General features: G+C 36.4%; 1 protein-coding gene across 1 annotated transcript in view; it reads right to left on the bottom strand.

The window, feature by feature from the left end:
- MYCBP2 (MYC binding protein 2) overlaps positions 1-13,527 on the bottom strand; it is a 190,005-nt gene that overhangs the window by 47,130 nt on the left and 129,348 nt on the right. The window contains exons 53-55 of the mRNA XM_054163003.1: positions 11,357-11,581; positions 10,304-10,436; positions 7,705-7,830 (exon numbers count right to left, since the gene is read on the bottom strand). Coding sequence (XP_054018978.1) covers positions 7,705-7,830; positions 10,304-10,436; positions 11,357-11,581 — 484 coding nt within the window. The remainder of the gene's footprint in view (positions 1-7,704; positions 7,831-10,303; positions 10,437-11,356; positions 11,582-13,527) is intronic.

The raw sequence follows: 13,527 nt of genomic DNA, 5'->3' as shown, positions 1-13,527 counted from the left end.
ATGAAAGTTGCTGAACTGGAAATTCTCAGATTTGTGCTTGAATCGTTTAACTGTCTTCATATGTGGAATCTATCACTCACAGCTGAACCTGTAAATGTATTTTGTAAATAACTTACAGCAGTGTCTCAAGATACTACTGTCCAAAATATTAGATATAAAATATGTAAATATACATTTTATTACAACCACACACTAGATTGCAGCTCCACAGCAGATAGAAAAGGAAGTAGCCTGACAGACACTGAACATATTGAAAAGCAGTTCAGCACTGCAGCTTCTGTCTGCACTGAGATAAGTCAGGAAGCAGTAGCTCCGCTCTGCAGCTGCTCAGTGAGCTGACAGGGCCACAGAGCAAGAGGGCAGATTTGACAGATTAGGCTAAGAAGGGGAGTCCAAAGCCTAAAAATCCATTCTTAATTTGCAATTTCAGCTCAGATGTGATGAAACACAGTATAGAGCTCCAACCTTGGTGACTGAAAGGTCTCACACTCCCATCTCTAAGTTCAAAGTTCAGCAGCCAGTTGTGAAATTTTGGTAACTGATACCATGGCAAGGTCCTGTTTCCCTGACTTATGTCTAAGGAAGTTTTATGACCCAGCAGACACTGCTGAAGGTTGAGAAATGAGATCTTCCTTGACCCCTTAGGTTTCCACCTAACAAGAACAGAACAAGAGGACACAGTCTCAGGCTGCGCCAGGGGAGGTTCAGGCTGGATGTTAGGAAAAAGTTCTATACAGAAAGAGTGATTGCCCATTGGAACGGGCTGCCTGGGGAGGTGGTGGAGTCGCCATCACTGGAGGTTTTCAGGAGGAGACTTGATGGGGTGCTTGGTGCCGTGGGTTAGTTGTTTGGGTGGTGTTTGATTGGTTGCTGGGTTGGACGCGGTGATCTTGAAGGTCTCTTCCAACCTGGTTTATTCTATGTATTCTATTCACCTATACAGAGAATTCAAGCATAAAGTTGAGTCTGTGCTCTTCACAAAGTTCAGAGACAAACTGATCAAACAGCCAGCAATAATCTATCAGCTACTGGAGGCTGCAGTCCTGAGCAAATCTGGTAGTGATGATCTCAGAAACGTCTCAGAAGCAAGGGTATGCATGGTGGAGTAGTTACAGACCATTTTGGTGAAATAATCAAGGAAGAAACATACATAAGCTTGTGCTCTTTCTAGAGGAAGTCCCTGCTAAAATTCCAATCCAATACAGCTGTTTCTGTATTCCAGATCGATTATACCATCTATTCTAGGGGGTTTTTGTTTGTTGTTAAACTTTCAGCTGCATAAAAGACTGACAAGGAATAAAAACGCATGACAAAAACCCGACAGTCTTCCAGTTTTCCTGCTATGTGACCAAATGTGAAAGTCAAAAGTAATTAAGTAGGAAAGCCCAAGTAGGCCTTCACAGAGTTCTAGCAAATAACACAAAAATGAATAACAGTTCCACCTCCTTTTTCCTAATATCCCTTCTGTAACAAATCCTTTGACAGAACACACAGGACTCCTGTTGGTTTACTGATTTATGATGTGAAAAGAATAACAGAGACACTCTTTATTTTTTTCAAGCATTGTATCTGGGAATCATAAGAATAGAATAGGATAGGACCAGGTTGGAAGAGACCCTCAAGATCATCGCATCCAACCCATCAACCAATCCAACCTACCTAATCAACTAAACCATGGCACCAAGCACCCCATCAAGTCTTCTCCTGAAAACCTCCAATGATGGGGACTTCACCACCTCCCCAGGCAGCCCATTCCAATGGGCAGCCACTCTCTCTGTGTAGAATTTCTTCCTAACCTCCAGCCTAAACCTCCCCTGGTGCAGCCTGAGACTATTGCCACAAACAAATAACCACACACTATATTGCAAAATAAAACATTGTGAAAAGCCATTCCCTTCTTCCTCAAATGAATTTGGAAGCCAAGCTAAACCCCAAGCACGGAAATTATTAGTCAGAAAGGCTAGCTACAAAGTCTTCTATAAAAAAAAGAAATAATTAAAATCTATCACTGGCACATAGTATGTTTTATAAACAGAGCAAAATCTAAATTTAGGAAGTAATTCTACAGCATATTCAGCATAACCCTAGTTTTCTCAGAATCTTTTTTACAAACAAAATGTCTCCCCATGAGAACAGACATCTAAGGAAAAACAGAAAATGCAAGCGGCAGACAAAACTGTTTAGGTGGACTTTCAACTCTATTAAGTACCCAAGTTCTGCAGCCATGGAAATCCAGCCCCAAACAACTTTTTTCATCTATTAATGTAGCAGTTATTGACTATAAACATTCACTTAAAATTTTATATCTAACTTTAATGCAGGAAGCACTTAATGACCAAACACTTTAATTTGAACCTAAAACTATGTCTAGGGCAAAAATTTACATGACTTGATATGGAGCTTTGGGATATATTGTTTAATGGATTTAATTTTTAATTACATGTTTGGTAACAGAAGCCTATAAAGTGTTTTGTAAACAAGGAATGAAATCTGCACATTTAAAGAATTTCTGTTACAGTTCTAGTACAGCATCAGTGTTGAACCCAGAATGGAATTTAACCCAAAATAGAACTTTTAAAAGTAGTATTGCTGCATATATGCTTTGCTATTCTAGTTAATCTTACACCAAAAATCAATCCATTACTTTCTAAAACGTAAAGCTTCAAAAGCTATAGTAAAAGCAGAATAAATGCTTAAAATGGAATGTTTAATCTAGACAGTTTTAAATAGTCCATAATTTCCTTGACTATTAAATGAACAAAGTACATGAATATAGTCTTACAAACCTGCTGACAATATTTTGAATTTGAACAAACTTGTAAACAAATGATTAAGAAATTTGCAAAGAACCATATTAAACCAGGAAGTTAAACCAGGAAATTTCTCCCCCATATAATTCTTGCATTTCAGAAGCGAAATAAAAACATTAATATTTCTCTCCTTTATGCATAATTTGCATTCTATTCCATTGCTTGGAATAAAGGCCTTGTATCAAATTACTGTTAGTGATGATTTTTGCCCATCTTGGAAGGGCAAATAATTGTACTGATTGATATCTTGTATCAGACAAAACCTTGATGATGTTTTCCAGTTTCATTATTATTTTATTTAGTAGACAACCTATCTGACAAAAAAAGGCTTTTTCTGAATAAAGGATCCTTATTAAAATACAAAGTATGCATGTAGCTTACTTAATACAGGTTATCTGTATCTGTTGGATAGGCAAATCCATTGAGCAAGATCTTGTTAGGCAGCCAATACAAAATGTTGACAGTTTTAAGTTTCCTATAATACAGGTTTATAAGCTAAAGGACAAATGACCTGGTTATTTCTGACATGATGTTGAATGAGAAACTGACTTCACTACTCTGAACAAGAGACAAAAACTATAAGTGATAGAAAAGAATACACAATAGGCAAAATCTCACTGATGGTGCGCTGATGCCACTGGGGCTGACAAGAGTTGTTTTACCTGAGTGGGGTATTCTGCTTTCTGGACATTGGTTTAAGCCCAGCATAAATTCAGAAGATCATTGCCAAATTATTTCTGATAGCTTTTATGAAAGTGAATTAAGAGACTTGTGAGAATCCAATTCTCACAAGAAGAATTTCACTGCCTTTTCAATAGGGTAAGCTGGACAGATCCAGCACTGGGCAGAGAACTGGCTCACAAGGTCCAACAAGAACGAACTGAGGGAAAGCTTACAGGAAACAGGAGAAGACTAGTATTACTGTCACCCATGCTATACCTGTTCTATATATAAGGAAGAATATACTGCAGTATCTTCTATCTATCATGAATGCAGCACTTGTATTTTTCCTTAATCAAAAGCTCAACAGTTTCCTGCCCTCTCATCAGTAATCAGGTTACCTACCATTCACCTCTAGGTGCAAATTTCACATCCATGCCAATTATATGAGCACTCAATAGATGTCTACCAAAGCCTTTTTTTTTAATGAAGTGTCCCAAATTATTCCCACTGTTAAGCTACATCCCTAAAAAGTTAGGTGTGATGACAAAAATAGGAAGTTCAGAAGTAAGAAAATGTAATACTTTTGCTGCAGTCCATTTTTGATGTTAAAAGAAATACAAACCTTTTGTACCATATACCTTCCTTACTCAAGAAATGCACTTTCATGACTCATCCACACTGCAGAACACATACAACAGCAAAATATTGTCAATATAGAAATGAAAGCTGAACAAGTATACTTCTTTAGGAGCATTACCTAACATGCTTCTGAATCATGAAAAACTTAACAAAACAAAATCAAAAAGGTGCAGTGAGGGATGATGAGTAGCTGGTAAGCAACTGAGAACAGGAATGTCAAAGCTGCAGATAGACTGATGAGGCAGGTAAGGCTGACAAACTTACTCTGAAGCTGTGGCTGAGGCTGCTGGAAGGAAAGGGGCTGTCCGAACACAAATGGACTGTGGACTAGGGAAGAGGGAGGTTTTGCAGCTTGATCAAAGATGGAAGGAGCTGGGAGATTTGGCCGTGACTGAATGGAATTCAGTATGGCACTCAGTTGGTCACCTGTAGTGGGCAAAACAGTCAAAACTACAACCTGTTACTTGTCATTCTCCAGAAAGGCAGAGTAAAATGGTGCTCAGTTAAATTTTAAATGATGATAATAGAAAAGTTCATTAATTTTATTTAGCCACATACAACTCCGGCTGTGGCTCAACATAAAAATCTCACCTCATGCATGGCAGGAAAATGACTGAAAAGTTTAAGAGGTGTTTTACTGCGATTATTTAATACATTTCAAAATAGAGACATATTTGCCTTGCTAAAAAAATGAAGAGCAGCCAAAAGCAAGGAAAAAAAAATCCAAACCAGAAATCCCTAGCATTTACAATAATACACACATGCAACAACACATGCAGAAAAAGATTAGGAACAACTGATGAGAAGGGAAAGATAACATGTATTTAGGCTTTGGCAAGTGTATTTCTGTGCCAAGGCTCTGATAAATATTTGCTTGGTTTTGCAAATATCTGTCATGCTGTTTTTCAAGATCAGATTGAAAATAATTTAAAAGTACCAACACTCAGGAACTGGAAATGGTTTTCTGAAGGACTACATACATATGGTGTGAGTCAAACAGAGTCCTTCAAAAAAACTGGCACGGTAAAAATAGTTTTAATTTCTGAATGCCAATTCTCAAAAGAACATGTGAGCACTAGAAATACATGAAGCCTAGAGTAAGAAGGCAGAGGTTATCACACTATGTTATAACTTGAAGTATACTTAGTAAGACACCAAGAGTTTTAGAGCATCTCAGATTTTAACCACCACTAAGCAAAGCAATCACTTTATTCCAGAATATAATTCTGAAAGCACTCTAGAAATCCTAGTAGAAGAAAGTAGCACCTAATACAGTATTTACAACTCAATGAATTTACAACACTTTTTTGTTGATTATTAATTGCTTTTTAATGGAATTACAGAAAGACTGGTGGATGCATGGAAGTCTGCATTACCTAAATTTTTTTAAAAGATTAAACCTTGCCATTATTTTCTTGGTATTTTTGTTTCAAAAGTGAGAACCACAAATATACCAGAAAATAGCTGTGACATCTAAATCATAATCTCAGGTACTGATAAATCAATTTTGTTCCACTGTTTTGGAAGTAGTATACCTAAAAAATACTGAAATTGCTACTTGGGCAGCAATTATTCCTAACTGATGTGTTTGACAGACCAGTATTATTCTTAAATACAGCAGTTCTATTTCCTAAGATGAGCAGCTGTTTTAAAGAGAAGAACATCTGTGAAGTGGCTGAAAGTCATTTGCCCACAATAATTAAATCTGGAAGTGGGCAGGGCCATTCACAAGGAATATTAAAGACGTGCCTGCAACGTAGAAGGCCAGAATCAGAATAGAGAAGACATAGCTAAATGAAACAAGTGATTGATAAGTCTTCTGCCTTGCCAAGTAATATTGTAAACAGACCTGTCAAACAAAAATCTCTGCATTTGACAGCAGTTTGAAATGGTCATAGATGGTGACTGAATTTTCATTGAAACTAATACAACTCTACAGAAGTTCTTTTAACAAACAAGCACCTCCAAAACAACTGCTTCATTCAGAAATTCCCATAAGAGATCACACTTACTCCTGTAGTTCTATATTTTCCTCAACACTCAAACCTTCTTAGACATGAAAAAGCAAAAACACTGTATACAAAATAATGATATAGCTGAGGAACTCTCTTTTTTTGGAAAGTGGAGATTACTTCAATATAGTTTCCAACAGCTCTCCACATCTGGGCAATTCAGAAGTAACTGTAGTACATGGAATGAATGAAGTCATCTACCTGAGTTGCACACTCACACTAAACACCACAGCTTGAGGGCATGTTGAAAGAACAATACACATAAAAGTATATGGAATTTAATGCCCAGAGTAGTTTCCAAACTGTCTCTAACTGTAATATTCCAAAGAAGCACCTCAGAAACTGTTTAAGGCAGCACACAGTAAAAAGAATCACATTGTCTTCAGAAACCCGGATGCCAGGTAATATATCATATTGATCTCCATCCAATATTTTATCTCTGGACAATACAGGGAAAAATTATTTTCCTAGTATGCTCCTGCAGAAAAATAATAGGTAATGGTTTTGTACTATTATGCAAATGACATTGAGATGTAAGCTGTAATACTGCCTCACACTGAGAGCATCTTAAACACTTTCATGACTCAGCTCTTACTTTCAAGCGCATATGGCTGAACTGGGAAAAGTAGCTATGTATAAAAGGCTTTAGAAAACAAAAGGAAACCAACTCTTCCAGCTTTTGTCCAAAACCAGGGTTTCCTGCAGAGGAAGATGCATGAACTACTACTTTATGCAGTAAAACACTGAAATAATATAAAATTATTTCATGTTATGAAAATAAGAGATCAGAACATTTGAGATATCTTTTTTCCCCTCTTCTGCTTTAAAAAAAAAGAAGTCTTAAATCACATAATTTTTTAGGAGACCACTAAGAGGGAATTCTAGTGTTAAAACCACAGAGCATACCTTAGGCCCATGTTTGTAGTGGCATGGCCAGAACACAGAGATCTTAAGAGTAGAATGTCAAAGCTCTGTGTTGCAGCAGTATTTCTCAAGTATAGCTCGTCCACATGCAATCAGTGAACAAAGAGAAGGCACACAGCTTGAGTTTGTGATGGCTTAAATACATTTACATCTTGAGAACAAATCGTGCCTAAAAGAAGCGACTCTTAAGTCAGCAAAATTTACAAGGTTTTATTTATGTCCCAACATTTGTATCTGGTACCTGTGATTGAAAGTTAATTCCAGTTTTACAACTTAAACCTCAACTGTTATCTTTTGCTTTCCCATTAAAGGCACTTAAAATGCCAAGACAGGTGTGAAGTGCTTACAAATATTTCTGATCATTTTAAAACATGTTGTACTTTTAAGTTCTATATTATAGATTTTTGCCCACCACTATAGAAAGCCTTAACTGTAACTTTAAAACCTTTGATGATCCTCTTTACAGAGTACTTGACTGAGTGAAACAAAAGCAAAGAAAGAAGCAGTTTTGTAAAGCCCCTTGCCATTCATTACACTACTGTTTATGCTTTTTGGAGACCATTTGATGGTGCCTGAAAGAATAGGAAATGAGTAATAAAAGCACAAACAAAGTTAAAAATAATGTATTTTTTAAAAATGAGAGTGTATAAACATACCTTTATTATTTCCAAGGCCGTAATCAAACCCTTGACCATTACTACAGCTTGTCCCCTTACTGAAAGCTTGTATTGAAAAAGGACTTGGTGGAGGAGTCTGAACGTTCTGATCTAGAAGGACTTGCTCTGTAAAAAGAACACATCACTTCACAATTAGACCTTCTTTAGTAACTGATTTAACATTGGACAGATGAGTCACAAGGCAAAGGAGTGATTTCCATTTTTTTCCCCAACCCTGCATATAGGGCTCTGCCAGTCTACTTAGTTTTCTTCAAAGAGAAAAGTACATCTCTCTTCTTGACAACTCATGCTCTAAAAATATAAAGATGGAGGACTTGATACCATGCAGGCTGTTTTTGTATTGGACTGAGCTGCTGCCATCTTTGCTGTCATAAGCCACTGAGGAACAGGCTGGACAGCTTGTTTTTCAGTAACACAACACTGTTTAATGTTTACTTCGAACAGATATTCTTACAGTTATTTCACAATGCAGAGTGACAAAAGGAGTTTTCAGAGTGGCAAACTCAGAATCAATACTTTTTTAATCCTGGCTACACCACAATAGCTAATTTATTAGCTTCAGAGACATTTCTACTGGAAAATAAAACAGCCTTGCATTAGGATAGCAAATCACAGAATGACAGGGGTTAGAAAGGATCTCTGGAGATCATCCAGTCCAACACCCCCACCAGAGCATGTTCACCTAGAGCAGATTGCAGAGGATGGTGTCCAGGTGCATTTTGAATGACTGGAGAGACAGACTCCACCACCTCCCTGGGCAGCCTGTTCCAGTGCTCTTCCACCCTCAATATAAAGAAGTTCCTCCACATTTTTAGATGGAGCTTTGTCTGTTCAAGTTTGTGTCCATTACCTCTTGTCCTGGTGCTGGGCATTACTGAAAAAAGACTGGTGCCTCATCCTGGCATTTGCTGAAGAAGTTAGCTGTATTATTCAATAGACGTGCTCTGAACAGTAAGATACTGTTCAAGTTCACAAATACTTTTTAGAATCCACTTATACTTCTTGCATATGTTGGAACTTAACATTTTCAGATAAAAATGGAGAATCTCTGTCTTCAAAAAAGATACTGTGCTAAGTAAACACTTCCCCCCCCCATTTTATACATCTTATGAAAAATTCTTGGTTATTACTTTTCACAAGTGTTTGAAGTCAAGCTGCAACAGCCTACAGGAAGTACTTATGTATGAGCAAGGAATTATGTGTTTTAACACAGTAACCTGATGATAATTAAAGTATCTTGGTGGGAAATAATTCTCTTATAATGAACAAATGAGAGGCTGACAATAAATTCTACCTTAACCCTCAAGCAGAATATGAGTACTGAGGTGGCAGTTTTTAATAAAGACTTCTGGAACATAAATGGAGAAGTAGCATTATAAATTGAGAATGTCCAGGTTTATTCAGAAACCAGAAATCTATGTTGAATAATAATAATAAAAAAATAATAATAAAAAAGCTTGATTGGAAAAATTAAGTCTTGAAGTGAGTTGAAAGAAATCAGCCTCCAGGGAACTCTACCAAAATGTTAGTGTAATGAACAACCCTAAATCTGTATCCAGTTTTGGGCTCCCCATGTCAAGACACACAGGGATTTACTGGAGAGAGTCCAACAGGAAGCTACAAGGGTGATGGAGGGACTTGAACATCTCTCCTATGAAGAAAAACAGAGAGAACTAGGGCTGTTTAGTCTGGAGAAGAGAAGGCTGAGATGAGATCTTATTAATGTTTATAAATATCTGAGGGGTGGGTGTCAGGATGAAGGTGACAGACGTGTTTTGTTGGTGCCCAGTACAAGGAACAACAGGTGTTCGCTGGAACACAGGAAGTTTCATTTCAACATGATGAGAAACTTTTTTACACTGAGGTTCACAGAGCACTGGAACAGGCTGCCCAGAGAGTATGTGGAGCCTCCTTCTTTGGAGGCTTTCAAAACCCACCTGGACATGGGTGAAAACAATATTTTAGACCAGTAATGGAGGCCTGTTTAGAGGGAGATCAACAAGAATGACGACTATTTCATGGTTTTCTTCCATTATTTCTAGGGCTTACCCAATTTGAACATGAATTATCAGTACAGAAATTCTGCATTTTAGGAGAATGCAATCCCATTTTACTAACTAAAATTAACTAATTTGACATTAATTGTAAATAGGATGCCATGTGCTGGAATTAAACTTCAAATCAAAATGTAAATAATTCATTCTGCTCTGATTTTCAAAGCAATGCAAAGTAGACCAAAGAAAGATAACAAAAATGCATGATTACTTATCTAAAATGTATTCCCATAGCTAAAAGAAGGATGGTTAAAATTCTGATCCTCCACTGCTACTGAGGAAAACAGAGGGAAATATTTTGGGGCGTGTTTTTGTTTGTTGGGTTTTGTTCCTTTTTCCTAATAAACAAACCCCACACATTTAAAGAATCTTTATCTTTGAAGTCCAACTGTGTAATTTAAATGAAAAAGTGTAAATTCATGGTGTACCTGTTTAAAACTCAGTTCTTGCTTTATTTAGATTGCTTATTTTTTTGTTAATTAAAAAGATCCCACAACACTAAACAAAACAGAATAACAACTTGCCATCTTCATGTCGGAGGTACTGGTTTCCACCTCTGTCTCTAGCTAATGACCATGCCTCGCCTTCATCACTTTCACAGAACTCTACCATGCTGTTCTTATCCATTTGCACCCATGTACCTTCTGAATTAGTCACCTGATACACACACACACAAAAAAAAAAGCACAATTTATTCACTTTTCAGATAATTCATTAGAACAACTCAGAAACTTATTATAGCATCTGAAAAAAACCACACTCATTCCAAACTTTGTGTTACAAAGCAAATGTTAGAAAATGGTTTCTTAAATTAAGGCCACAGGCTGAGGCAGATTGAAGCACCAAAAGTATTTATGGTGAATTTACGGAGTATTTCCAAAAATTGTAGACACGTTTATGTTCAGAAAAAGCAAAACACCAACACCACAACTTTAGAACATCCATACAAGCCTAAATAAAACTTCAAGGAGATATTCACCAAAACAGGCCTTTTTATTAGTGGCTGCAACAGTAGAATCATAATACCAAGTTCTATATGAGAGGTTTGTATGAGTACTCATTTTGTTCCTGACATTATATTTAGGAAATAGCATGACACACTTCATCCTTAAGCCCTTCATCACCATAAAATATCACAGCTAGACAACTGAGAACAGTAGCAACAGTTCAGCAACTAAACAATGAATACAATCAAAACAGAGAAACAGAGTATTTTGTTAATTGGTTAGGTCAAAACAATTAAAACATGTTTTTCAATGAAACAAGGCTCTTTCAAAGGATATGACAAAATAGTAGAACAGGAAATACAATTTTGTAAGGAATACCGTACAAAGCAATATATAAGCAAGCATATGTAATTTCAGGACAGTTTTAACATTACTCCAATCAATACACACATTGAAAAGGCAAAAGATATAACAGCATTAATATTTATCATGTAAAGCAAGTTCAAAGGTTAGTACTTATCGAGAGGGTTGGAAAAGCAAACCTGTACAGGGGCAGACTCTTTGTTGCGTTTACTACTGTTATATACTGGTATCTATGAAGACATGAACTGAAGCTACAATGATCCATACCTCGCCCACTGCTTTGACTTTGTTTCCCAGAACTAACATTCCAATTGGGATACCTCTAAGGTTAGGGCAGCTTCTGATGTTGTGACCTGATGGGCCAGTCTTCACTACCTTGTACACTCCAGGTCCACCTCGAAGGAATGGCATATCTTGTTCTGGCACCACTGCTTCCTGCGGGCAGTGTGAATTTAGGTCTTTGAAAAAATCATCAGTATTAGACCTAGATTCCTGAGAAATTAAAAAAACAAAAGGGGGGCAAAACAAAACAGAATAGAACCTATTAATAATACCTTGAACTCTTTAGGTAAGAAATACTTATTTCAAGAATGTAATAGCTAAATTTCAAAGCTAAGAGATACTACTTAACATTGTTGATTTTCATGTGCAACTACTTGTAAATTGTGCGGTAATTCAAATGTCTTCATATTGCTCTTCAAACAAAAGTGGCATAAATGTAAGCATTCATATAAAAGGTGTATCTCTTATCTACTTTAGAGACAAATTATTTATTCTTAACACTTTCACTAAACCTTGTTTCATACTGACGTTTATCAGCATATACACTCATTCCTCAGGCTGCTGTTTGTGAAATTATGTGAAATAGCCCAGGGCCATGTAAAGGGAATTTTGAATATTATCTCATTCCAAATGATATGCTTCTTTTCTTGATTTCACATCCAGAATACATTACTGAAGTAAAGGTAGAACTATGGCAAAGTAACAGCAACACCACAGATTCTTTAAGGCATATGCATATATTACTGCATACTTATTATTTTTGCTGTAACAATAAAAATAGTTTGCAAATTTATTTCACCTGGTACCAATTACAGATGAAAAAATATATACCCAAATGCGAAATAAGAAAGCACTTTTTAAGTCTTCCACCACAAAAAAATGGTAGTTACTAAGAGAGGAGAAATATCAGCATAGATTTTTCCAGCAAGCCAGAACTACAAAAGTTACAGCTAAAAGCTACAGTACAGCAAAATATGCTGGTTGGGAGTAAAGCAATGCACATTTATATCAGAAGAAAGCAAGTGAGAAGCAAGCATAAGCTCTATGGTGCTTATAATGCAAGTCATAGGTGCTTTTGAAGGAATATTTGAAAGTTAAGAGCTAAGTAATGCTCTGTGGGATGAAGCCAGTGGTTCATCTAGTCCATTGTTCAGCAATGGCTACAGGAGATGCTCTTCAGAAGTAGATCATCCTTGTTAGTGATCTGTGCCTTACACACCAACACCATTTAAAATACTTTTCATGGATGTTAGAGGGTCTACCCTATATTCTTTGTTATTTATGAATCTGTTATCTATGAATTTGTTCCATTTCTTCTGTATGTGCTGATATTTTTGTCTCCAAAGCCACCTACAAAAACACCTTCCAGGAGTGCACACTTACTGCTGTGTAAAATATTTTATCAGTTTGAAACATAACTGCTGCTTATGTTCCTTCTTTTTTAATTAATGCAGTTTCTTCTGATCTGTAATACATGTATGTTCACCTTTTAGTTATTGAAGTCTGTGCCCTGTGTCCAGACCAATACAGCAACCTTTCCAAGAAGCCTTAATACAAAAATGGATCTGTAAATATGCAACTTTCAAAGCAAGCTAATGAACCTGAGGTAAACTGGTTTGAGGCAAAAAAGATCTCTGTGTTTTGAAGACAGTTTAAAGCATTGTCTAGATTGAAATAATAATACAGAAAATTGCTATTTCAGAGCAGCAGATTCAGTGGAAAAGCAAATTTTTAAACCTCCAAACCAATATGTACAACAATTGAATATCATCTTCTTTATAAAGTTCATATGAAAAAAACCCCAATCTCAACATCACTATAGGACGCAAAAAGATTTAGACAAGCACTTCCGCAGATAATTCAAACTGCTTACCTGTACTTATTCCTATAATTGTATTAAAAAAAACAGAAGGTCTGAGTGTTTATTTGTGGCTTTACTTGTACAAGCATCATCATCAAGATGATGTAATTTAATGTGTATATTCTAATAAGAGAAAAAAATTTACTAGTACATTTACATGAAAAAGAATGAAGACTTCTACTATGTTACTACACCATCTGTCTTAAATTCTGATTTGGCTCACTTAAAAAAGAGGAGAGTGCTACTGATGAAATAATGAAAATTCAGTAATCTGCCCTGGTGTGTTTTTTTTTTT

The sequence above is a fragment of the Dryobates pubescens genome, chromosome 7 (assembly GCF_014839835.1).
Source record: "Dryobates pubescens isolate bDryPub1 chromosome 7, bDryPub1.pri, whole genome shotgun sequence".
Classification (NCBI taxonomy): Eukaryota; Metazoa; Chordata; class Aves; order Piciformes; family Picidae; genus Dryobates; species Dryobates pubescens.
This window is presented reverse-complemented; position numbering and strand designations above follow the sequence as displayed.